Genomic DNA, 27807 nt, shown 5'->3' with positions numbered 1-27807 from the left:
TCACCAACCACCCAAACTCATCCCACATCACCTCTTTAGTTGCCATACTCTAGACATGAGAAAGTTCTTGGAGTAGCATTAGACGTGGAGAAGCACCTGGAGAAGCCTTGGAAACCACAAGCAACTTCAGAATTGGGTTTCTCTACTCTTATTGCATTCAATATGTTTTCTCATTTTTGCTTAAGTTTCATTTCCATTATGAGTAGCTAAATTCATAACTAGGGCTATGATGTAACCTAACATGAATATTCTGGGTTTATAAGTTGAAGTTTTGAGTTTCAAGTTTGATTCATGATTCATATTCCTATTCTTTATGCTTATCAGTTAATATGCTTGTTTGGATGATTGATCACCATTAGAACTTGTATATTAGCTACCTTGGTTTGAATCAAGAGTAGACACCATGCTTTGATTTGAATTGAACTATGAATAAGAAAAGTATGTATGGACATTCGACAACAGGGATTAGATACATGCTTGGTTGTTTAAATTGTTCTTCTATGCTTAATGGGTTCCTAATGCTTAATTTAGATTAGACAACAAATGATCAAGTTAGGGAATTAGGAGCACAGGGTTAGGACCAGACACCATGGCCTAATCATACTTTAGCTAGAATCAATCTTTGAATTCGAATGAGACTTGTCACTTGACTCCTTATAACCTAGAATTGAATTGTTATGGTGAATCGAATGCCCTAGTCTCCCAATCTGTTTTCCAGCCTACAAAAGTACTCTTTGTTACATTTGTTCACTTTGCTTTTGTTTGAAATTTCGTTTTGCCTCATTTGTTCAACAATTACAATCACTCTTGCTTTAAATTCTATTTTAGACTTAACCTCCTACTTTCTTGAATTTGGTAATCTAAGTACATAACTAATTTTAACTTCTCAGTCCTCGTGGGTACGACCTCATACTTGTCTTGCTATACTACTAATTGGCCCGTACAATTGCGAGTTAACATTTTAACAACAAATTTTGGCGCCGTTGCCGGGGACTGAATGAAAGTTCTTCCCTGGTTATGTGCCCAAGGTTACCCTATTCTTTTAGAAGTACTAATTAACTCAAATTATTTTCTGTTTCAGGTAGTTTATGTCTAGTAATCCTTTCCTTGAACAAGTGAGGTCTTCATTCCAACGTTCGAGATCTTTGAACGCAGGGCCATCTTTGCAACCAAACCGGGTGATCTCTGAAATTCAGAATCGTCTAGAAAGAGAGTTAGCAACTGCAAAAGAGCAAGCCATTGCCACATTTGAAGGTCTTGCTATCCACACTGACCTCCCAGGGTCTTCACCTTCAAATTCGGAATCAAGTTCAGACCAAGAAGAAGAAGAGATGGCTGCCAATGAGTTCATGGGAGACCTTGATATCCCAACAATTCCAGCATCCCCTTCAAGCATCTTGCTGCCCACCGCAGCTCGAAACTATGAGCTTAAATCTTCTTATCTTAATATGCTCCCTTCTTTTTATGGTTTACCTAATGAAGATCCATTAACTAATATAAATGATATTTTTAATGTTGTGAGCTCTTTTCCCTTGACAGGTGTGACGGAAGAGCAACTTCGAATGAGAGTGTTTCCTTACACTTTGAAAGATAAGGCGAAATATTGGTTGAATTCTTTGAAGCCTGGTTTACTCATGACTTGGGGAGCCATTCAAAAGAAGTTCTTGGAGAAATATTTCTCCACGCAAAAAACCGACATGCTTAGGGACAAGATCCTTCTATTTGCACAACAAGATGATGAGTCATTTTGTGAAGCATGGGAGAGATTCAACGGGCTGCTCAATCAATGTCCTCATCATGGGATTCCATTGAAGCTTCAGATGCGTATGTTTTATAAAGGACTAACCCCCTCTAGCCATGATATTGTCACTAATTTTGCAGGTGGTTCTTATAAGACTAAAACTCCAGAAGAAACATATGAACTCTTTGAGGAGATAGCAATGGAGACCCAACACACCGATACAAGAGGTAAACGTATTGCTGGTGGTTCTAATGATTCTTCCAGTGTGCAGATTTCCAAATTGGAACAAAAGCTAGATGCCCTCCTTGCATTGAACTCAAGAAACCCTTTGAAGGAAGTGTGTAGCATCTGTGAAACTCATGGTCATCCTACCATTTCTTGTCCCTTTGGGGCTGCATATCCAGAATTTGTGCAAGAGCAAGCTAAGTTGGTGAATTCCTACAACCGAGGTCCAATAAATGACCCATATTCTCAAAGTTATAATCCAGGTTGGAGGAATCATCCAAACTTTTCATGGAGGAATACACAGAATCAAGCGAATCCCCCTTCACTCCAAAGGCCACAACAATCATCATCGTTGGAGGATATAGTGAAGCAAATGGCAATCAACCAAAACAATTTCCAGCAAACAACACAAGCTGCCATCTCCAAGTTGGAAGTCCAATTGGGCCAGACAGCTACTGAAATAGCTCAAAGAGAACCTGGGAAATGGCCAAGTCAAACCGTGATCAATCCAAAAAACCAAGAAGCCAAGGCTGTTCATGTGCTCAGATCAGGTAAGATTGTTGATAACAAAGTTGGTTCTGATATATCAAATGATGTTGTGGTTGTAGAGGATGAAGATGAAGAGGAAACCACAGCTATGGAAGGAGAACAACCCAAAACGTCCCAATCTGCTCCTAAGGCCAAATCTGATTCTCAGGAACCCAATCCATTTCAATTGCATAAAAGAGATGACAAATTTGTGCCATCACATCTTCATCAAGATAGATACATCCCACCTCCTCCATATATTCCACCGATTCCATTTCCAGGCCGTTTGAAGAAAGCAAATCAAGATAAGGCTTTTAAAGAGATTTATGATATTTTGAGTAAAGTTAATATCAATTTGCCCTTGCTTGATGTTGTTAAACAGATTCCTGCATATGGAAAGTCCATCAAGCACTTGATGACTCACAAGCTCAATTTTACTCCAAGTGAAGAAGTAAAGCTCAACAAGAATGTGAGTGCTGTGTTGCAAAGGAAGCTTCCACCAAAACTAGAAGATCCTGGCAGCTTTAACATTCCCATTAACATCGGAGATAAGACGGTTGGAAGAGCCATGTTGGACTTGGGAGCAAGCATCAATGTAATGCCATATTCAGTTTATCAGGCGCTTGGCTTAGAAGGGATAAAGAAAACCTCAATTCGTCTTGAACTAGCTGATCATTCTATCAAATATCCAAAAGGTATTGTAGAAGATATTTTAGTTCAAGTTAATACACTCATTCTTCCGGCTGATTTTGTAGTGATGGATATGGAGGATAACCCATATGTAGACCGTGTTGATCCCATTCTCCTCGGGCGACCATTCATGGCCACTGCAGACACAATCATCAAAGTGAAAGATGGCACCCTCTCCATAACTGTTTTGGGTGAAACTGTTGAATTTAAAGTGTTTGATGCTCTGTCTCAACCTTCTATCACTCTTGATACTTGTTTTTCAATTGATGTTGTGGATCATGAGGTTTCTTCTAAAATTGTGCAGAAAAAGTCTAATGATGCTTTGGAAGCGGTCCTAACACAAGAAGAGGAAGATCTCTTTGAATCAGAGTTCCAAGAAGTGATGGCTACCTTAGAAGTGTTTCAGCCATACCCACCATCCTTTAGGCCACCACTTCAGCCTCTTGTATCATCCTCCACAAAATTGGAGCCATCCATTATCACCCCACCAAAGCTAGAACTTAAACCTCTACCCAATCATCTTAAATATACTTATTTGGGTGCTAATGAAACTCTCCCTGTTATAATTGTTGCAAGTCTCACTTCACATGAAGAGGACAGCTTAATTGAAGTTCTGAAAGAACATAAAACAGCCCTTGGATGGACCATAGCAAACATCAAAGGAATTAGTCCAAGCATGTGCATGCACCGAATTTTAATGGAAGAAGACAGCAAACCATCTCGTGATGCACAAAGGAGGCTAAATCCCAATATGAAAGAGGTGGTTAGGGCTGAAGTTTTGAAGCTACTTGATGTGGGAATCATCTACCCAATTTCAGATTCTAAGTGGGTGAGTCCTGTGCAAGTGGTTCCAAAGAAGTCCGGAATCAACGTTGTAAAGAATGAGAAGAATGAGCTAGTTCCAACACGCACTATCACTGGTTGGAGAATTTGCATTGATTATAGGAAGTTGAACACATCCACGAGAAAAGATCATTTTCCCTTGCCTTTTATTGATCAAATGCTTGACCGTTTATCTGGCCATGCTTACTACTGTTTTCTTGATGGATTTTCAGGTTATAATCAAATTTCCATTGCTCCGGAAGACCAGGAGAAAACCACGTTCACATGCCCATTTGGTACATTTGCTTACAGAAGGATGCCATTTGGTTTGTGCAATGCTCCAGCAACTTTCCAAAGATGCATGATGGCAATCTTTTCTGATATGGTGGAACGATTCATGGAGGTATTTATGGATGATTTTTCAGTTTTTGGTTCATCTTTTGATGATTGTCTTCACCACTTGTCTCTAGTGCTTACAAGATGTCAGGAAACAAATCTGATTTTGAATTGGGAGAAGTGTCACTTCATGGTAAGACAAGGAATTGTGCTAGGCCATGTTGTTTCAAACAAGGGAATTCAAGTGGACAAAGCCAAGATAAATATCATCACAAATCTACCACCCCCTTCCTCTGTTAAAGGAGTTAGAAGCTTTCTGGGCCATGCCGGATTCTATAGAAGGTTCATAAAAAAAATTTCAAGCATTTCAAGACCATTGTGTAATCTCCTTGCTAAGGATGCTGTTTTTGAGTTTGACGAGATTTGCATGGAAGCCTTTACGACTTTGAAGAAAGAGCTAACTTCAGCCCCTATTATCATAGCTCCAGATTGGTCTTTACCATTTGAAATAATGTGTGATGCCTCTGACTTTGCTATTGGTGCAGTTTTAGGTCAAAAGAAGAACAAGCTTCCCCATGTGATTCATTATGCGAGCCGGACCTTGAATGATGCCCAACTCAATTACTCCACAACCGAAAAGGAGTTGCTTGCTGTGGTTTTTGCTTTAGAAAAATTTCGCCCTTACCTTGTTGGTTCTAAAGTAATTGTTTATTTTGACCATGCTGCTCTTAGATACTTGCTCACTAAGAAGGACGCCAAACCTCGCTTGATCAGATGGATTCTCTTGCTGCAAAAGTTCGATTTGGAGATTCGAGACAAGAAGGGATGTGAAAATGTGGTGGCTGACCATTTGAGCAGAATTGTGGTTGAAGAGCAAGGAGAAGCTGTACTACCATTGAATGAGACTTTCCCAGATGAACAACTATATGTTGCCCAAGTCAAAGAGCCATGGTATGCTGATTTTGTTAATTATCTTGCTTGTGGTGTTCTTAGAAATGATCTAACTTATCAGGACAAAAAGAAGTTCTTTTCCATGGTGAAACATTATGTCTGGGATGAACCTTTCTTATTCAAGCATTGCCCAGATCAACTCATTAGCATCCTTAGGCATAGCCACGAATTGGCTTGTGGAGGCCACTTTGGAGCCAAGAAAACAGCACTTAAAATTTTGCAATCAAGTTTCTTTTGGCCTACTCTATTCAAAGATGCATTTAATTTTTGTGTTAAGTGTGATAGGTGTCAAAGGATGGGAAACATAAGCCGCAGGAACGAACTGCCATTGAAGAACATACTCTTTGTGGAACTCTTCGATGTATGGGGTATTGATTTCATGGGACCATTCCCATCTTCCTTTGGTTATACCTACATACTTGTTGCTGTTGATTATGTGTCTAAATGGGTGGAAGCCATAGCCACCAAAACCAATGATCATAAGGTGGTCCTGAAGTTCTTGAGGGACAATATTTTCACAAGGTTTGGTACTCCAAGGGCTGTCATTAGTGATGGAGGCAGCCATTTCTGCAACAAGCTATTTGAAGCACTCATGAAGAAGTACAATATCACCCACCGAGTCTCTACACCATATCATCCTCAAACTTCTGGTCAAGTAGAAATAAGCAACAGAGAAATTAAGCAGATCCTAGAGAAGGTGGTGAATAGTACAAGGAAAGATTGGGCTGCCAAGCTCAATGATGCATTATGGGCTTATAGGACTGCATATAAGACTCCCATCGGAATGAGCCCTTATCGTCTTGTGTTTGGGAAAGCCTGTCACTTGCCAATGGAGCTTGAACACAATGCTTTTTGGGCCATCAAGAAGTTGAATTTTGATCTGGACAAGGCCGGCCATGTTAGAAAGTTTCAGCTCAATGAATTGGAAGAAATTCGACATGAGTCCTATGAGAATGCAAAGCTATACAAAGAACATACCAAGAGTTACCATGACAGGAACATTCAACGGAAAGAATTCACCAAAGGTATGTCAGTTCTTTTGTTTAACTCACGTTTGCGTCTCTTTCCAGGAAAATTGAAGTCTAGGTGGCTTGGCCCATTCACCGTGGTCAATGTATCTCCCTATGGTGCTGTGGAGATTCAAAATCCTAAAGATGGCTCGACTTTCAAAGTATATGGACAACGTTTAAAGCCATTCTATGAGGGAGTGTCAGTTGGAATTCAAACTGGTCATGTGGTGGATCATCTTCCCTTCGTACAATCAAGTTAGCTAATGGCATAATGTCTTGCCAAGACATTAACTAAGGCGCTTCTTGGGAGGCAACCCATGTGTTGAAGAATAAGGTGCTTGGTAGCGGTCGACCTAATCGCATCAAGAGGGAGTTTCTCTAATACTTTGTCTTAAACTTTCCCCTTATTATTCACATGTTCTCACTCATCTTTGTTATGCTTTAACATTGAGGACAATGTTCAATTCAGGTCTGGGGGGGAGGTTTTCAATTTTTGTTCATTTGTGTTTACAATTTTCGTTCGCTTGTCATTTTTTTTTTTTTAATTTAAAAAAAAAATTTCATATAACCAATGCTATGGAGCTGCCATTGAGATTTTCATATCAGAAATTTTACACTTCACAAAAGCTTTTGCTCTTAGAATTCTGGTGGCTAAAGTACCATGCTCAGATTCTTGAAGGAGAATAGTGGAGACTACCCTAGTGAGCTATTTCAAGCCTAATTGCTTTCTTGAGAGGGTTTAAAGTGTTTCTATTCCTCATCTCTACTTATTTTCTTCAATTCACTCTAAATGATCTCATTGTTCCATTTTGATTGAATACTAAGGATGATTCTCTTTACAGATATCAGGTGCGTGCTCTCACCCATGAATGAACTCATTAAAGTGATGCTAGGCTCTGCGTGTAAAACTATTTTCTGTGCTTTCTTTTCACCCTACCCATTCGTGTGTTCCATCAGCTCTCTTGCAGCCAAACACTACAAGCCTTTTTCTTCTATCACCCTCATAATTCCCCTAACTTTGTATCTCAATCAGAGATATTTAACCTATTGTAGCCATACCCTATATAGCTTAGAAATATACCAAGGTGTGCGAAGATAAAGTTTGAAGCAAGGAGGTTGCTGCCACATGCCCAAATGTAAATTGGTGTGAATCTATGCAATAAAGTTAAAGAAGAAGTAGATCAAGTCAAAAAAAAAAAAAAAAAGATAAAGAGAAAGTGTTTCGATTTGATCTAAATGTGAAATATAAAGTCTATGCCAGATGATGCTATGAAGTTGCAGCCATACCATTCTAAATCAATGATACCTTGCAGATCAATGAAGAATGCAACCTTGGTATGTTCTTAAGTTAGTTGTGTTCCTTCCAATTCTTCCACTTCCCTTAACCTTAGCCTTTCATTACAACCTTGTGAAAGACCTAGCTGTTCTTTGAGGATGTATTCATGGGTGCTGGTATGTATGTGTGTATCTCTACTCTTAGTATTTGATTCCCTTCATGAGATCTAACCAAATATTGTGCTTCTATTTCATATACTCACTTATGCTTGTTTGAGAGAATAAAACCATAGGTTCTGAGTGATTGAGTGCTAGATGTGAGAATTAGAGTTGAAGCATGTTCTTCCTTCAAGATTTGAGTATGTTTACTTTGAAGCCGTGTGCCTTTGAGCTATAGCTTCCACTTTACACACTTATTGATCATCTATCTTGGTAACTCTATGGTGTTGGATGCATGATTAAAGTTTTCTTTCATTAGTTGTTTTCAAAGTTAGTTTTCTAACCTTTTGGTGTTAGAGAGTCAGTAAAGCGTTTGTGGGTATCGTTTCTGTTAAACCCTCAGGAGACACAACTCTTCCGATTAGGGATGCCCAGAGGTTTAAAGGCTTGTTGCATATGCACATTGCAATCGAGTTACCTAAAGAAGTGGTTTAGTTAACTTCTTGTTTTGTTTTCAACTTTATTCTCTTTTGTTTTGCTCGAGGACTAGCAAAATCTAGGTCTGGGGGTATTTGATCAGTTCACAATTGTATATCATTTTGTACCCTTCTAGCTTATGATTTGGTTATGTTATTGAGTCAAACGTGTGCTTTTAACCCCTTTTCTGTTTATCATTCAGTTCATTGGGCCTTAGGTAGCAATGGTGTCTTTGGATAAGAAAAGATGCAAAATGGTGCAAAAACGAGCAGACTGGGTTAGCAACTCATTTCGGCCTTAACATCTTTCTCCGAACTTGGATTGGCCCAAATAATATGTAGTTGGAAAGATGAGAGTCTGAACTTCAAGATGGACTACTCAAATGCATCAGATTATGAAGTTGAGCCCAATTCGTGAGCCCATATACACACCAGGCTCAGGATTGCAGTTTCCAGTTGTTGAGCCTTGGATACTTTCTTTGAGCCATGTGACTCACCACAGCTTTCCTTGACTTTAGACCTGACATGTTGAGCAATTAAGGGAGGTCTGTCAGCTACTCAAGTGCAGAGGAGAGCCATGTGACTCACCACAGCTTTCCTTGACTTTAGACCTGACATGTTGAGCAATTAAGGGAGGTGTGTCAGCTACTCAAGTGCAAAGGAGCCTTGACTTTAGACCAGACATGTTGAGCAATTTAGGGAGCAATTTAGGGAGGTGTGTCAGCTACTCAAAGGCAAAGGATTCACTCAATTGACCAATAATTCACTCAAGCCATCCTATATCACTCCATTCAGCCCAAAATTAGAGGGTGGAACAACTCCAACAAGCCTTCCTTCCATTTCCTACGAATTTGTTCTTTCTCTGCCATCACCAACCACCCAAACTCATCCCAAATCACCTCTTTAGTTGCCATACTCTAGACATGAGAAAGTTCTTGGAGTAGCATTAGATGTGGAGAAGCACCGGGAGGAGCCTTGGAAACCACAAGCAACTTCAGAATTGGGTTTCTCTACTCTTATTGCATTCAATATGTTTTCTCATTTTTGCTTAAGTTTCATTTCCATTATGAGTAGCTAAATTCATAACTAGGGCTATGATGTAACCTAACATGAATATTCTGGGTTTATAAGTTGAAGTTTTGAGTTTCAAGTTTGATTCATGATTCATATTCCTATTCTTTATGCTTATCAGTTAATATGCTTGTTTGGATGATTGATCACCATTAGAACTTGTATATTAGCTACCTTGGTTTGAATCAAGAGTAGACACCATGCTTTGATTTGAATTGAACTATGAATAAGAAAAGTATGTATGGACATTCGACAACAGGGATTAGATACATGCTTGGTTGTTTAAATTGTTCTTCTATGCTTAATGGGTTCCTAATGCTTAATTTAGATTAGACAACAAATGATCAAGTTAGGGAATTAGGAGCACAGGGTTAGGACCAGACACCATGGCCTAATCATACTTTAGCTAGAATCAATCTTTGAATTCGAATGAGACTTGTCACTTGACTCCTTATAACCTAGAATTGAATTGTTATGGTGAATCGAATGCCCTAGTCTCCCAATCTGTTTTCCAGCCTACAAAAGTACTCTTTGTTACATTTGTTCACTTTGCTTTTGTTTGAAATTTCGTTTTGCCTCATTTGTTCAACAATTACAATCACTCTTGCTTTAAATTCTATTTTAGACTTAACCTCCTACTTTCTTGAATTTAGTAATCTAAGTACATAACTAATTTTAACTTCTCAGTCCTCGTGGGTACGACCTTGTACTTGTCTTGCTATACTACTAATTGGCCCGTACAATTGCGAGTTAACATTTTAACAACAAGGAGCCAGTTGGTTCTTCAGGAGTCTGCCTCCCAACTTCCTCCCGATACTCCGATCGAGTCTGTGGATCCTCCACAGGATGCTGGGTTTCAGATCTTGACGGAGACATTGGATCAGACTCCAGGGAGGAGACCGGGGACATATTGTCGAGGGATGGGGAATGCCAGGCGGAGGGAACCCAGACCCCGTTCATCAGCACAGTCGAACAGTCAGGTCACTGCTTTGACAGCACAGGTGGCCACTCTTCAGATCCAGATGTCGGTCATTCTGCAGTCCCTCGCACAGTCCGGCATTCCAGTCCCGCATTTTGATGTGCCGACCTCCCAGCCCATCCACCCCGAGCATGCCCACCAGACCACTGCCCCGGTGGACGCCCAGACCTCCGAGCCGCATACTGGCGACGACCCGGTTGATTTTTCTTCATTATTTGATTAGTGTATTTATTTTCATCATAAACATTTATTTTATTTTATAACAAAATTTTATTCTAATTTATTTTTATTGCAATTTCATTGTTTAATCAATAAAAAAAAACCAATTTTATTTAAAATATAAAATAAAAAAAATAAAAAAAATTGTAATATTACTTTTGCGCGACGGAAAACATTTCGTCGCGCAAACATGTAACAAAAAAAATCAACTTTTTTTATTACTTTTAATTCTTGCGCGACGAATACGTACGTCTCTCAAACACGTTTTGTTTCATCGCGCAACCTATTCTGCGCGACAACAGAGATTTTCGTCGCGCAAAGATATGAGCGACGAAAACTTTCTCATCGCGCGAATGGTTCTGCGACGAACATATACGTCTCCCGAACAAGTTTTGCGCGACGAATTAAGTGTCGTCGCGCTATTCCTGTCGTCGCGCAAATATAAGTGCGCCGAATACTTTGTCGTCGCTCAAAGATTTATGCGACGAACTGTTGTTCCGTCTCCACACCGTTGGTGCAACGATGGTTTACCCGTCGCACAGTTTTGCGCGACGAAGGGTTATACCTCGTCGCGCAAAGGCTTTCTTCACGATCTTCGCGCGACGGAATGTGCGCGACGAATGTTTTGTCGCGCTGAAATTATTGCGACTAAATAAGACTTTGCCCGACGTTTTGTTATTCGTCGCGCAAAGAGTAAAATGTAGTAGTGGTTACATTTAGTAGTTTATTCAGTCCAATATTGAAAATTGATGCATCAAACACATTTTCTAATCGAAAACTAGAGCAAAATAGCACGGTTAAACTATAACCTTTAATAGAAACTTTAAATGCAGAATGAAAAGAAAAATTGGAATAAAGGTCGATCGGCCTTAAGATGTCTTATTCAACTTACTTTACGGTCAGCATGCTAGTCTTCTTGTTACCTCTGCTCTCTAATGGTTTGGATTTGTATTGCTTCTCTCAAATTGAAAGATTCAGGGGTGGATTATTGGAAAAATAGAGTAATAATTTTTTACTCATATGAATATTTTTGTTCAACAAAAATGTAGGAGGTTGAGACTCTTGTATTACCCCGGATTAAAGAATCTATTAATTATGATGGTATGACGCCGCGTGAGCTGTTTACAAAGAACCACAAAGTATTGGTGAAGGAAGGAGAAAGATGGATGAAAGGAACTGCATCTTCATGTACAGTTGTAGGTGCTCTCATTATTACCATCATGTTTGCTGCAGCTTTCACAATTCCCGGGGAAAACAATGGAGAAACAGGCTTTCCAATATTCCTGCATAAAAAGTTGTTTATGGCTTTTATAGTTGCAGATGCTATATACCTCTTTTCTTCCACAACTTCGGTGTTGATGTTTTTGGGAATCCTTACATCACGTTATGCGGAAGAAGATTTCCTTAAATCCTTACCGACAAAGATGATAATAGGCCTTTCCACTTTATTCATCTCTATTGCCACCATGATGGTTGCCTTTTCTTCCGCCCTTTTCATTATGATCCATGAACAGTCATGGATTGTTATTCCAACGATTGTCCTTGCTAGCATTCCAGTCACCTTATTTATTTGGATGCAATTTCCTCTTCTAGTTGAGATGTACATTTCTACTTATGGACGAGGAATATTTGACAGGAAAGTGAAATCAAGGGCATAAATTCTTCTACTTGGGAGTGGAATATTAGATAGGAAAGTGAAATCATGGACTTCACCTCTTGATGGTACGTGTAAGTGGTAATGTATAACTTTTGTAATGTTGTAACTTCTAAGAAACTTGTATGCATTGTCCATGAATGTACGTGTTTGGCATCCTACAATAAAACTGAAAGTTCAATATCTATTTTATTTGTTCTTGTGAAGATATAATTGTTGGATAAGCTTTTGCTTCGCTCCCCTCCCCATATTCATGATAATATGTTGTGATTCTTGGTGAAGATAAGCGTCTTGAAGTTGTTTGACTTTGTTTTGGGCTCTACCCATTACATACAAAGATCGAGCAACGAAAATAACAAGTGAAATGGGCCACCATGGTAAAACCTCTGTACCCTAGCAATAGTAAAAAATGCTTGACTGGATCTCAGAACTAGAAGATTATCTCAACTCAGGTACACGTTTTGGTTTATTAATAGGAAAAATAACAAATCAGAATCAGCTTAAGCTTTTCAATATACTTGATCCATGGAGTTAGCTTCTGTTAGTACTGAAACAAACAAAACACTGGTTTATTTATTTATTTATTGGTGGTGAATGCTGAAATAAAAAACATAAACTACATGGTGTACATGTGCTAGTGTTTGGGCCTAAATTCCACGCTCCAGCCCAATTGACATTGATCCATATTAGAAAACAGAAGTTCGGGCTTTATTTGAAATCAGAAATCAGCTCAAGTGGTTTAAAGGCCCAGATCTTTGTGAAACAATTAGCAAAAATTAAAATCACATATTAAAGATTAATTGCCATTAAATGGCGACTTAATCTGAACAAATCAAAGCTTCTAATTGATTTCAAGATTAAGCCCAGGTTCTAAAAAACTCTCATCACCATTGATCACAATCCCAGAGTGCAAGTTAGCAGATTTTTTGGAAGATCTTTTCTCAAAAAGAACCCACGTGACTTTCTGACTTTGAAAAGTCAAAGTTTTCAACTAAGGTAGAGGAATTGATGAGGAGTTAATAAAAACAAGTTAACCAAAAAATGCTCTCCATTTAAAAAAATGCCAGGAAAAGAAGGCCAGATTCCCATTCTATCTGCAGAAAGGCTCTACATCATAGTAGGTTACATTTACAAGATATAAACAGGGAGCAGGAGAGTTGTTCGCCAGAAAAAGCAAACTGACCATCATGGCAGGTTATGTTTTGAAAGGAAACAAACAGAAAACAAGAGAGTTGGTTTTTCAGAAAAAGCAAATGGACCATCACAGAAACTGACTGTTGATGGTTATTTTTTGCCAGATTAATAACTTCCCCTTCTCTGCATTAGAAAGGGAAAATCCTTTCTATAAATATAAGAGGAGGTGAACAGGGTTAAGGACAGCCAAAAAATTCAATCAAAACAAAAACACTCAAAGTCACACTGACAAATTCAAAACAAGATCAGTTGAACTCAAAAAGTCTTTAGACTCTGAAGCAATCAAACCCTTTGATTCATGAGAGACAGATCAGCCAGAACTCAGGTTTCAGATTTCAATTCAATTCAGAAAAACAGTTCACAAAGAAAACGAGATTTTTCTCATTACAAATTTGGTTCATCACAAGCCAAATCAAGCAGAATTCGGATTTTTCATAACATGAAAACCTCAACAAATTTACAAAGATGTCTTGAGCTCTCAGATTCTCCAGAATAGCTCTTGGATGATTCATAATCAAGCAGAGCAGGTGTTGTAGTACAACTCCAGGTCAATAATCATCAATCCATCCACTCACAGCCCCATCCAGACTGAAGAAATCTCAATTTTGCCATCCTGCAAGCCTCCCCATGGCTTGAATAGATTAAGAGCTTTGCCAATCCCGACATTGGTATCGATTTTCAGCTTAACCTCATCAGTTGAAGGTGCTGACGTTTAAATCCAACATAGTTACACCCAGTCCAGTCTGAGTCATAGGCAACAATCCAGGCAGAAATTGAAGCCCAATGTTCTGTTCTCCAAGCAGACATGGTAGTTCCCTTTTGACTTACAAGTTCTGTAACAGGCAGTTTTTCTTGAAAAACAGTTTGATTTATTTTCAATATTTATTTTGGCCAGAACGACCAGTTTACTGTGATAAATTATGAAGTCATCATCAGTCTGAGGCAAGAAAAGAACCTACTTGATAGATATTCCTCACCCAAATTCACAATCACTTGTTAAATTCAGTAACTTGGAGTGCAAGTTATCTTTGTTTCATAAGTCTATTAGGGTTTTAAACTGCTAACAGTGGCACGCTCGCACACCAAAGAAAGTTCATTTGTTGATCACCAATGATTTTCCAATCAATGGAGAACTTTACCCTATCATCACAGGATTTGTAACACCCCGACTCCAAATTTAATTCCTATTTTAAATTATTTAAGTGAATTTACGAATTTACCCTTAGGATAGGGGTAAATTGGTCATTTTCTTGCCCGGAAAGTGTTTGGGGCAGTGATTGGTATTTTTGGGTAGGTGGTACTGAGACGAATTCGTAGACATGCGGCAGGCTTGAATCGGAGTTGTAACGAAGAAGTTACGGGCAAAACATCGACTGTGGTAAAATCGTAAATATTTCAAAGTTTGGGTTAAAATATCTGACTTTTCTCTCTCTCTCTCTCTCTCTCTCTCTCTCTCTCTCTCTCTCTCTCTCCTCCCCCGTTTTGATTTTCGCCGGAACTTCAGACGGCGAGAACTTCGCCGTCCGACCACCATTTCAGGCGCCGTTTCTTGCAAAAGCTTCCTCTCTTCCTCCTCTACCTAGCCCAACCCTTTTCTCCGATTGAAAATTCGGTGAACGGCGGTGGCAACGACGGGAAAAACGGCCGAAACTGCCGACGTTACCGGCGACGTTTTCGGCCATCTCGAGCTGCGTCGTCACTTGGAACAGGTAGCTCTCCTTCCCTTCTAGCTATTTCCTAGGTTGCGCGATGACGATGTCGACGGTGGTCGCCGGATCGAAGCCGTGAAGTTCCGGGTTAAACCGTGAGTTTTCGACGCCGATTCCGGCCACTTGCCATCCGAATTGGACTTTGGTGTAGTTGAATAAAGTGTTCCACTCTTCGAGTAGAATCTGTAGCCGGAAGGGTGAGCTCGGGTGTGGAGTTTTTCCGTCGCAGGAATTACTCTACACACCCACGTGCTGCCGGCGCGTGTGGCGGCGCGTGGGCGAGGCTGGTGAGGCTGTAAATTAAACCGATGAGATCCTTAGGTTGTCACGAGCGCAAAGGATTTCGCGGATCTCAATTCGGATGTCGTTTGACTATCGAACGGATTTTCGCATATTGTGCGTTATCCGGGTTCGATAGGTTCCGACCGTTAGATTCTTTTCGAATTAAAATATGTTGTTCTAGGTATTCCTATGATCGTATAGGAATTCGCGGATCGTGAATCGGAACCCCGGATGTTCCAATTCAATAACGTAAAGTTTATGTTTTTAATAACCGTCTGATTGTGCGATTGTAAGCGATCTAACCGTCCGTTTCGGACTAAACTTGTGAGACGGTTATCTTAGACCTTGTGAAACCTTTAGGAACTTTCAGATTGTAAAACGGAGGACGTGGGTCCCGTGGGCCCGGTTGACCCAAATTGGGAAGTTTGACCGCTGGTTGACCGAGTGTCTCCCGAAGTTGTTCCATCGTCCAAATCGGGTAGTTGGACCTTAGAACGTCTCGTTCCTAGTACATTTACTAGAAACCTGGGAAATTAGGATATTTAATTTAAAGTACTCGTTCCAAACGTTTCGTATTAATCTCGTATACGTATTCTGAATTAGGTACTCCGACTACGCATACACAGCAGGCGGGACCCTCTCAGGGTCAAGCAGCGTGGGACTACTTGTGAGTGGACCTTGTTTTCAAATCTTGTGCATGGTTTTATTGAGGAAAGATTTATGCATAATGTTTTTAATGATTTATTGAATATATTATATTAATGAGTTGAACTTGATGTTTTTATAAGCGCTTTGGTAAAATATTGTGGGTTTGGTATAGTTGGGTATTGAAAGTATATTTTCTATGGGTTTTGGGAAATATTATGCATGATGTTTTAAATGGTATTTTGAATATATTATTTATGAAATTGCTGAGAGTGATATTTTGATGAGGCATTGAAAATATATTTTGGGTTTTGACGTATTTGAGTATCTTGAGTATGAATATATGGATTTTGGGGATTTCTATATATATTGGCTATGTGTGAGGTACTTGGGTTGTTGAGATGAGATTGTGGAAAGTGGTGAGTATAGAATGTCAGTTTGATGTGCGGTAAGCACTACCCTATGTACATCCCCTGATGTGGAACTTGGATACGGAGACTTGGGATATTTGGAATTGTCGGGACCCGGGGCATCCTTGACGGGATGTTGCTGTAGACCCTTAATTGGGTAGTCTGCGCGCGTAGGACTGTTCACAGACGTACGGATTTTGAGCTTATCGACGGTACGTTCTGGCTGAGAGTTGGTCCCCCAGTTGGAAGGCTCGTTCCCTAGTCACATGGTGGATTGAGGACTCATCACGAGGACTCTGCCAGGGTGACTAGTCAAACAATCCCCCGATTAGATTGTTTCCCCGGTACAACTAGGTGATGGTTATATTTATACTATATATATATCTCTTATATTATATATTTATATCTATTCATTCATTCTTATTTCTCGGTGTGGATACTTCCTTGCCGGTCATGCCAATGGGTACGCTTTCGAGAGTTTGGTTGTGGGATTTATAAGTTTTTGGATGGTGGATTTTGTAAAGCGTTCGCTTTGGATTTCGGACTTTGCATCTGGTATTGATTTGTTTTGATATATATTATATATATATATGTATATACTTGGAGTATGACGGTTTTGAGGTGCATGGGATTTCTTGCATGGTTTTCTAAACGGTGGGGTTATATTACGTTGGTTTACGCTGAACTGAATTTATTTTTGTCCACTCACAATTTTCTGTTTTGCGCCCCCCAGCCAGTAGTTGACTGAGCTCCGCAGCAGAGCCGGATCGTGAGCTTCCGAGCCTTGAGTCATCGTAGGACTCTTTCTTCCTGTTATTTCCTTTGTACTCTGTTTTGTCGAAATTGAAGTTCTTAGACATGCTCTGTTATCGCCCCTGTTAGGGTTTGAATTGTGAGGCCGGAGGCCATTTTGTTGTAAACTGTTTATTCGCTGTAAAGCATGCTGCTAGTTGGGATTATTCTGTATTTTTATGCAGGTTGAATTTTGTTGGTTTGTTCAATTCATAAGGGAGACTCTGCCAAAATTTTGGTAGAGAGTCTCGGTTTCTAGTAAGTGGGCCCGGCATCGGGGTGATGTCGGATCAAAGACGGGATTCGCCCCGGTTTTGGGGGAAATTTTGGGGCGGGTCCTGTCAGGATTAAATCAAAACGGGTAAACAGTTGGACAGCTCCAAATATTGAGATGCATATGCATTTAGTCGTTGAAGTTTTCATGATTTGTTTCGTAATCTCAATTCCTTTGGAATTGTTTCCTTTTCTGTATATAAGTAATAGATGGAATATTGGTATACTGGCGTGGTACTTCCAGATATATATAAGAAAAAGAAAAAGAAGGAATGTAAAGTACTTAAAGAGTGCTTGAAAAGAAAAGGCATGATTCTTAATACACCAATGCACTCACCCCCAACAGTATTTTATCATCTGCCAACTGGCATGCTCGCATAAAGAAAATTAATTCAGAAACCATTAAATGGTTATTGAGGAATTTTACTTAGTCTTCAACAAGACTCATGTATAAAAAGAGTAAACAGGTATAAGTAATAGATGGAATATTAGTGTTCTCGTGATACTTCCAAGACTACTTTAGATGAGATCCTTTACTCTTCTGAGTTGTAAATTTTTATCTGAGACCTAAATATAAAAACAACAAAAATAGCAAGCCGGATCTGTTAAGGAAGATATCTCCATTAATTAGTCAATATTGTAAATTGATATTGTAGTTATTTGCTTCCTTATTTATTTTCTGATCAAGCCTTGGTTATCGGCGATAGTTTAGGATCCTATTAACTGAATCATTGTATAAAGCTGCAAACCTAGTTGTGGAATGACATCGAAAATTATAATCCCATTCTATGCTTTTCGTCATGGTATCAAAGCAGTAGATATCTGGGAAAATAAAAGGCAAACACACAAACATCAAAACAACCCTAGCAAAACATAGCCATGGTTGATAGCACAGACACGAAGTCAACCTCCTCAGGCATGACTTCGCGTTCAAAGTGGGAGAGCCCTAATCATCCACTCTATCTCCACAGACCAGCCTGGTGCAGTACTTGTGCCACAGCCATTGGTGGAAGACAATTATAGTACATGGGTTCAATCCATGACCATGGCCTTAACGGTCAAAAACAAATTAGGGCTTGTTGATGGGACGGTCAAGAAGCCAAATGAAGATGAACATGAAGAATTGCAGCAATGGAATCGATGTAATAACCTGGTTAAGACGTGGCTCCTAGGATCCATGTCAAAAGAAATTTCAGGTAGCGTCATCAACTGCAAGGATGCGAGGCAGATGTAGCTTGATTTGCAAGAGAGGTTTTCTCATGTGAATATCGTTCAATTGTTTCACATAGAAAACGAGATTCATGACTGTGTGCAAGGTAACATGACGGTGAGTTCATATTTCACCAAATTAAAAGGCTTGTGGGACGAACGTGACGTGTTGTGCTCTATCCCTGCATGTAGTTATGATACGAAGAAGGAAATCACTTCTTATGTTGAAACCTTGAAAACAATGAAATTTCTCATGGGTTTAAATGACTCCTATTCCACTGTTCGTAGTAATACCCTTCTTCTTGAGCCTTTACCCACAGTGAACAAGGCCTACTCTCTTGTTCTTCGCCATGAGAGACAGGATCTCAAATGGAAAGCATACTTCCCCTTCTGAAGCGGCAGCTTTTGCTGTGAAGAATGGTGGCCGAGAAACTGAACCAGAGGATGGTGGTCTTCACTGTGGAAAATGTAACAAGACAAATCACAACACCAAAAACTTGGGGCAACTCAAATATTTCTTGAGAATATAAGTTGCATGATCAAAGCATGCAATTACCCTATGTCAACGAAAATATGCACTAGAAATATTGGATGATGCTGGGTTTTTAGGAGTTAAGCCTTCACGGTTTCCTATGGATCAAAATTTGTCTCTCACACAAATGGAAGGAAAGGAGTTGAATGATCCTTCATCATATAGACGGCTCGTGGGCAGGTTAATATACTTGTCAATAACAAGGCCTGACTTGGCTTATGCTGTTCACATGCTAAGTCAATTCATGGAGAAACCTCGGCAACCACATCTTGAGGCTGCACACAAGGTCCTCAAGTACATTAAACAAGCATCTGGACAAGGAATTTTTCTCCCTTCCACGGGTTCATTGCAATTACAAGCATTTTGTGTTGTCAATTGGGCTAGATGTAGAGATACTAGAAGGTCGATAAAGGGGTACTATGTTTTGCTTGGTCAAGCACCTATTTCCTGGAAAACTAAGAAACAAACAACTATATCTCGTTCTACTGCAGAGGCTGAATACCATTCTATGGCCACCACATGTTGTGAAATCATATGGTTGAAGAATATTCTGAAGGATCTAGGAGTGAAACATCCACAACCAAATCAAGCTGTTTTGTGACAATCAAGCGGCATTACAAATCGCTTCAAATCCTGATTTCCATGAACGAACGAAGCACATAGAGATTGATTGTCATCTAGTACGAGAGAAGATTCAAGAAGGAATGATACGCATGGCTTACATAAGGACAAGTGATCAACTAGCTGATATATTCACCAAGCCGTTGAGTTCAACTCAATTTGAAGTCTTACTTAGCAAGTTGGGTGTCATTAACATACACTCCAATTTGAGGGGGAGTGTTAAGGAAGATATCTCCATTAATTAGTCAATATTGTAAATTTATATTGTAGTTATTTGCTTCCTTATTTAGTTTCTGATCAAGCCTTAGTTATAGGGGATAGTTTAGGATCCTATTGACTGAATCATTGTATAAAGCTACAAACCTAGTTGTGGAATGACATCGAAAATTATAATCCCATTCTATGTTTTTCGTCAGGGTCAGCTTTCATATCTGGATGTGAATAGCAGTAAGAATGGTGAAACCTGTGGTTCCTGCCGATGCAATTGCTGTGGAAGTTCTTAAAGAAGATAACTATGAGTACTGGAGTGCATTGGTTAAAAATTACTTGTTGGCTAGAGGCCTTTAGGATGTACAGCTGAACAAAGATAACTATGGTACAGCTGAACGTCCTAAACCAGAAAAAGCTTGTCTGTTCGAGGCTTGGAGGAAGAAGACTTCCAGGGCTTTACACGCAATCCAAATTTCGTGCGGGCCTGATGCTTTTTCCATGATTAAGGAGATTAGTGTTAAAAAATATCAACCCCAACCCACAACCTTCAAGATATTTTCAAGATCGGTTGAACAAGTGGCTGGGATGTTTTGTCAAGGTCGGTTAACTATATAAAGCCGACTTACATAAGTCGGTTACTACTTTTATAAATAGGCATGAAGTTTATTAATGTAATCAATTAAGAAGTCAAGAAGTTGAGTGACAGAAAGCTTTAAAGTTAAGAAGTTCTTCTGAGGAGTGTGAGTGTTTTAAAGTTTGTCTCTAGTAAGTGACAAAGAGTGTCAGTTTCTAAAAAGTGTGTGTTTGTCCTGGAGAGTTGTCTTCTTGTAATATTTTATGAGTCTAATACAAGTAATTTGTTTACTTGTTTTGTCTCCAACAAGTCTATATTAGAGTTGTGTACTCTAATTTTCTCAAAAATTGGTATTAGAGCCGGATGGTCAATGACTGATTTTGCAGGAGCTTCCTTGAGTCGTGAGGAGTTTGTCTCTACAAGTTTGCATCTTTAGATCAAGCTTCTTCAGTATAGCTGAAATTCTGCCGACACTGGGTGATCTTCACGTAGTTGGAGGAATCACAAACCTCAACAACAAAAATTACAACATGTGGGCGACATGTATGGAGTATTATTTGCAAGGTCAAGATCTTTGGGATGTTGTCGGGGGTAATGACGTTACACAACCGTGAAAAGATAACAGTGACATTTTGTGTAAATGGAAGATCAAAGCAAGTAAAGCCATGTTTTCCCTAAAGACAACAATTGAAGAAGAAATATTGGAGCACATAAGTAAAGCCAAAACACCAAAGGAAACATGGGACACCTTTGCCACACTCTTTTCAAGAAGGAATGACACAAGACTACAACTTCTTGAGAACGAGCTGCTATCCATTGCACACCGCAACATGATGATTGCTCATTACTTCCACAAGGTAAAGTCCATATGCCTTGAAATTTCTGAATTTGATCATACTGCTGCTATTGTGGAATCCTGGATAAAAAGAATAATTATTCATGTTCTGAGAACCGTTGCCGCTGTACAAGGATGGCCGACTCAACCATCACTTGTTGAGTTTGAAAATTTGCTTGTCGATCAAGAAGTTATGGCTAAGCAAATGGGAGGGGTCTCGTCAAAAGGTGAGGAGGACGCGCTCTACATTAACAGAAGTAAAGGCAGCTTCAAGCAGCACGTTGGTGGTGGATCTAAAAGAGATGGTGACAAGGAGAAGGGAGTTTTTGGCCAGGGGGAGCTTCAAAATTTCACGACAACCATGGTCAATCCAAGAATAATAAAAGATTTGAAGTTAAATGCTACAACTGCGGAAAGAAAGGCCACATGGCAAAAGATTGTTGGTCCAACAAAAGACCCGCCGAGTCTAATACTACTACTTCCAACTCAAAGGAGAAAAGTGAAGACATTTGGGACGCTGAAGCATCTCTCGTTAAAGAGGAAAAGGAGATAGCTTTCACTATGACGACGCCTGAACAGATTGACTACATGAATGATTCTATTATATACTCAAGCTACTCAAATCACATGACAGGTGATAAAGAGAAGCTACAGAACCTGACTAAGTACAAGGCAATCGTGTGGTGGTGATAGCCAACAACTCAAGGTTACCGATAACCCACATCGATAAGACAGTAGTTGCACCACGATACAATCCTAACCTGTTGAGAGTGTTTGTCCCACATTGAAATGTTAAGGGACCTAGCCTGGGTTTATAAGGAGTTGAGCTACTCCCCCCATTGCCAATTGGTTTTGGGGTGGAACCTCAACTTCCTTCATGGTATCAGAGCAAGGCTTCACGTGTTGGGCCCAACGGCCACACGTGCTCCCACGTCACCTAATATGTGTTGTCCACGTGTTAGGCTTGAAAGTTCGCCACACGTGCGGGGGCGTGTTGAGAGTGTTTGTCCCACATTGAAATGTTAAGGGACCTAGCCTGGGTTTATAAGGAGTTGAGCTACTCCCCCCATTGCCAATTGGTTTTGGGGTGGAACCTCAACTTCCTTCATAACCAGGTGCCGCTTCAAGACGTCTACCATGTTCCAGGCATGAAGAAGAATATGCTTTCAGTGGCACAACTCACATCATCAGACCACTATGTCCTGTCGGTCCAAGAGATGTGAAGGTGTATCGAGACCTCAAGATCTCAGGGATGCCAACAATGGAGGGACAACGATTGAAGTCAGTCTACGTAATGTCAGCAGAGTTTGCATATGTAGACAAAACAAGAAAGAACGAGATTGCAGATTTATGGCACATGAGATTGGGCCACGTTAGCTATCACAAGCTAAGCATGATGATGATGAAGTCAATGCTAAAGGGTCTGCCTAATCTTGACCTCAGAACAGATATTGTCTGTGCAAGATGCCAATATGGTAAAGCGCATCAACTACCATACGAGGAGTCCAAGTTCAAAGCAAAAGAATCATTAGAGTTAATCTATTCTGATGTGTTCGGCCCTGTCAAGCAACCATCGATTAGCGAGATGCGATACATGGTGAGGTTCATTGATAACTTCTCCAAGTATGTGTGGGTTTTCTTTATGAAAGCAAATTCTGACACATTTTCAAAGTTTAAAGAGTTTAGAGAGACAGTTGAAGAAGAAGTGGGGAAGAAGATTATCTATCTACGCACAAATAATGGAGGAGAATATACCACAAATGAATTCTGCCAGTATCTATGATAACGTAAAATACGGCATTAGTTCACTTGAGCCAACACGCCACGACAAAATAGAGTAGCAGAGAGAAAGAACCGACATCTTACAGAGATATGTTAAAGCATGATGCATGCCAAGAATATGTCTAGAATGTTTTGGGCTGAAGCCATGAAAACTGCATCCCATGTGATCAACAAACTTCCTCAACCAAGGTTAGAATTTGTTTCGCCTTTCGAGAAACTGTTGGATATGAAACCTACAGTCAGTTACTTTCGAGTATTTGGCTGTGTGTGCTACATATTTGTTCCAAGTCATCTACGTGGCAAGTTTGACAAAAAAGCAATCAAATGTATCTTTATGGGATACGACAGCCAAAGAAAAGGGTGGAAATATTGTGACCCTACAAATAGAAGGTGTTACACATCATGAGATGTGGTGTTTGATTAAGCATCATCTTGGTGGTCCCCAGAAGAGGAGGTGTTACCAGACTCAAGAGAAATTGAAGATAAGCTGCAACAGAAGTTGGGGGAGCAAATTGTTCCAATTCGACCGAGTTCAAATGAGCATGAAGATTCTCTTGATGGTGACGATGACAAAAAATAAAGAAAAAAAAATAGAAAAAAGAGTGATAGGTTATTTTCTTTGCTTCTCTTTCATTCTCATGTCTAAATTTCTTTTGAATTGCATGTAGTTAGCATAAAAGAGTGATAGGTTATTCATACAAAAAATAAGGAAAAAAAAAAGAGAAAAGTGATAAAATTAGGGATTTCTTAAAAACTAGGTTGATTTGTCATAAAAGAAAGTGTTTGAATTTTTAAAAGTGCCCCCTTTTACTTAAATTCATGGCTCTGCTACTGGTAAAATACAAGGATTATTTTAACATTTAAGCCTTTTTGGTATATTAATGTATCTAGATTTTGCAAATTCAACCACGTACCAAGATTTGCAAATTCAACACTTTTCCTCTGTCTACGTAGACATGTACCTAAACATAGGGGTCAAGACCTATGGGGAGCAAGATGTAATTCCCTTTGAACAAATTGATTTCAACCCATAACAATTATTGAATTTGAAATTTTGATATAACTAAAATGAAATAACTAACCAAGATTAAAATAATAAATGAAGTAGTCAAGTTTGCAAAAAGAATTGCACAACGAGTTTATCAAAACCGTACGGCATTACACCAAGTTTTAATTGCTTGTCTTTATAAATAAATAAATAAAGGAAAAATTGACCACAAAAATCCTTAAATGTATGCAAAAATGAAACACCATTAATGGCCATTAAATTGCAAATAATTTGTTTAAAAAATCACTAGAATGCAATCAAGGGTGTTATAGGAATTTGAAAAATATAACATTTAACACATTAATCTTGATTACGTAACTTATTGAGTTGAATCCTAGTCATCGAGTTTTACTTATAAAAACCGAGTTTTATTTAGATAAAAAAGATTAATAGGCAGCCCATGAAAAAATATTAGTTTGAAGGGGAAAATCCAAATTTACTATAATTACTAATTAACCAAAACTTGGCGCAAGATATGACAATGACTTCCATGAGTATCAGCCGTTCTTCGATGCTGTGAGGACTGGTGATTGGAATAAAGCGAAGGATTTTCGTACCCTACATCCCAATGCAATAAAAGCAACAATTCCATATACAAACAAGAGAGCTCTTTACATAGCAACAGAACTAGAGCACGAGCATATTGTGGAAGAGTTGGTGCAGTTGATGCCAGAGGAAGACCTGGAGATAAAAGATTCTGGTCGGACAGCTCTTGCTGTTGCTGCAAATAGAGGAAACATCAAAACGGTTGAAAGCATGGTCAGAAAGAGCAAGAAAATACTTAATATTGCCATTGAGAACGATAATTTGACTCCAATTCTCTTGGCTTGTCTCAATGAACAATAGGATGTCTTTCGTTCACTACTACAAAAATCAAAATAGATGACAGGAATTCACCGCCGTTTAGAAGGTTTTCAAACAGTCGTGAAATTGACCGTCATCTTTCGATATATAAAACAACGACGACTAATACCCGACGTCGTTAAAACATTCATATATATAGTAAAATGAAACCTTCGATAACATTAGACGACGGTTTTATTAAAACTGAGACGTCTAAAGAGTGTTACATGTCAAGATCAAAACAAGCACTGACATACAGATAATTATCCACGTCCCTAATTGAAGGTATATAGACTTGTATAACCTAGAAACCATCCTGGTTAACTTATACTACGTTAAATAAATAAACAAACCGACGTCTAACCTATAAAAGACGATGCATACACAAAAGAACGGGCATTTAAAGCATATTACATGTCAATAATCACACAGGCTGAAAGGACCCGCCCCGAATTTTCTCAAAATCCGAGACGAACCCTTTGGAATTCCTGACATCACCCCGATGCCAGGCCCACTTACTAAAAACCGAGACTTCCTGCCGAAATTTCGGCAGAGTCTCCCCTATAATTTGGACATTTCCCAAAATTTCAACCTGCATAAAAACACATTTAATATTCCCAACTGGCAGCATGCACAATATCATTTCATACAAATTCTCATAAATGGCCTTCGGCCTTCCAAAAATTCTCAAACGACTACCAAACAATTCAATTACAATTTATGACTAATAATTAGTCTGCGGCTGCACCTAATAACCTTAGGCTGTCTACGTACCCTCCTTGAGGGATCAAGCCACACGTAGTTCTTCCCTAAAACCCAATTCCCCACTTGGGCGATACCTTATTTCATTTCTTTGTATTTCATATAATCTCCCCATACGCCGGTACAACCAACGCCACGTATGGGGCCTGTCAACACGCCGGATAACCTACGCCACGTGGGACCTAACTTTCACTTGGTGGTACTTGTAGAAATTCCAAAATTCGGGGAGGTACCTACAGTAGTGCGTATAACACTCCAAACTGACATTCTAGACTCTGTTGTACCCTTGTACAACCATACATAATTATATTTATATAAATTAATTCTTATATTGTGTAATCCTCCACAATGGTCTAGCACCCGATAATCCCCCCTTAAAAAGGTGGGATTACTCCGGAAGACTCACGGTCAACCAAGGGTCAAACTATTCTAACCCTGGTCAACGGGACCTGCAGAACCCACGACCTCCAATTTCCGATCCGGAAGTCCCTATGGGTTCTACCAGGTATAGGACACTTGTCCTGCAAGTTTGGTTCAGATCGGACGGTCGGATTTCTCACGATCGCACGATCCGACGGTTAATATAAAATATAAACTTAAAATTATTATTCGGAACATCCGGGGCTCCGATTCACGATCCGTGAATTCCTACACCATCCTAGAATTACCTAGATTAACATATATTAAAGTTGGGACCATCCGACGGTCCCAACCTATCGAACCCGGATAACGCATACTATGCGATTATCCGTTCGATAGTCAAACGACGTCCGAATTGAGATCCGCGAAATCCTACGCACTCGTGACAACCTAAGGATCTCATCGGAACACATCGTTACTTTTTCTACAGTGCCCACGCGCCGCCGCACGCGCCGGCAGCGCGTGGGTGCCCAAAGCGATAACGCTTCGCCGGAAAATCTCAACATCTCGGCTCCAAACTCCTACCCTAGGTATAACACCCTATTTGGAGCCACTTTTGTTCTTGGACCTACTCCAAAAAGTGGCCGGAAATGGCCGATCACGGCGACCTAAGTTCGGCCGATTTTCAATTCGAAAATCGAGTTGTCTACGCTAAGAATCGATCTAATCCTACCCAATAGGCAGCTAGAGCATGAAAAATAGGTGAGAAACCATACCTTGCTCGTCGGATTTGGTGGCCGGAGGAGGGAGATCGAGCTCCTTGAATTTTGGGTTAAAATCGGTCGGATTTTTGCATTTTCCGGCGAGCACAGGTGGTTCCGGTGGCTGAGATCGGTCGGGATGGAAAGAGGAGGATGGCACGGTTCTTTTGGGACCGGTGCCACCCCGAGTGGTGGCCGGATGAGGCGGCGGCGGCCCAAAAACCGCCGCTGTGAACAGTAACAGGGGGGGCTGTTCTGCGCACAGGGGAGAGAGAGAGAGAGAGAGAGAGAGAGAGAGAGAGAGAGAGAGAAAATCTGATTTTATAAAAAATCCCATTTCGAAATATTTACGATTGTGCCACTGGACTTCTTTTAACCATATCTCTCTCGTTACAACTCCGATTCGAGCCCACTACGTGTCTATGAACTCGTCTCAGTACGACCTATCCAAAAATACTAGTCACTGCCCCAAGCTCTCTCCGGTTAAAAATATGACTAAAATACCCTTAAATAATTAAATAATTAAATAAGGGTTAAATTTGGAGAAATTTGGGGTCGGGGTGTTACACAGGCACCGACATAAAATTAATTAACCACGACACAGATGTGGGAAAACCGCTGCTTATATGATTATCCACGTCGCAATGTAGGAGAACAACACCTTTTTAAAAATATTCCACGTCTGTTTCTTGTGAGAATCGCCGTTTAAATTATACAACAAAGCCCCTTGGACAGAGTTAGACGACGCTTTACTACAAACGGACGTCTGAATACTTTAAAATGACACAATATTACTACGTACCGAAGTAACAAATCCTACCCATGACTA

At 39.8% G+C, this 27807-nt stretch overlaps 2 protein-coding genes and 2 long non-coding RNA genes across 5 annotated transcripts in view; all 4 read left to right on the top strand.

Moving 5' to 3' along the window:
* Positions 1–12265, top strand: part of LOC18787954 — a 78859-nt gene extending 66594 nt beyond the window's left edge. For both annotated transcript variants that reach the window (XM_020558205.1, XM_020558204.1), the window contains one exon: positions 11532–12265. In XM_020558205.1, the coding sequence (XP_020413794.1) occupies positions 11532–12140 (609 nt within the window). In that variant the 3' untranslated portion in view covers positions 12141–12265. The remainder of the gene's footprint in view (positions 1–11531) is intronic.
* Positions 7167–9380, top strand: LOC109947623. Its single transcript, XR_002270401.1, has 2 exons — positions 7167–8758; positions 8850–9380. It is a non-coding gene; the product is annotated as an uncharacterized LOC109947623 (long non-coding RNA).
* LOC109947616 lies at positions 15923–17356 on the top strand. The gene is made up of 2 exons (XR_002270392.1): positions 15923–15988; positions 17110–17356. It is a non-coding gene; the product is annotated as an uncharacterized LOC109947616 (long non-coding RNA).
* On the top strand, positions 19310–19783 carry LOC109947334 (uncharacterized mitochondrial protein AtMg00240-like). The gene has a single exon (XM_020557277.1). The coding sequence runs from the start codon at positions 19310–19312 to the stop codon at positions 19781–19783; it is 474 nt and encodes a 157-aa protein (XP_020412866.1).

The sequence above is a fragment of the Prunus persica genome, chromosome G2 (genome assembly GCF_000346465.2).
Source record: "Prunus persica cultivar Lovell chromosome G2, Prunus_persica_NCBIv2, whole genome shotgun sequence".
Taxonomy (NCBI): Eukaryota; Viridiplantae; Streptophyta; class Magnoliopsida; order Rosales; family Rosaceae; genus Prunus; species Prunus persica.
Note: the sequence above shows the minus strand (reverse complement) of the source record. Positions and strands in the feature narration are given on the sequence as shown.

Bases quoted from the DNA above. Each gene is read 5' to 3' on its own strand.
- LOC109947334 (XM_020557277.1), top strand. From the start codon at position 19,310: ATGGAAGGAAAGGAGTTGAATGATCCTTCATCATATAGACGGCTCGTG.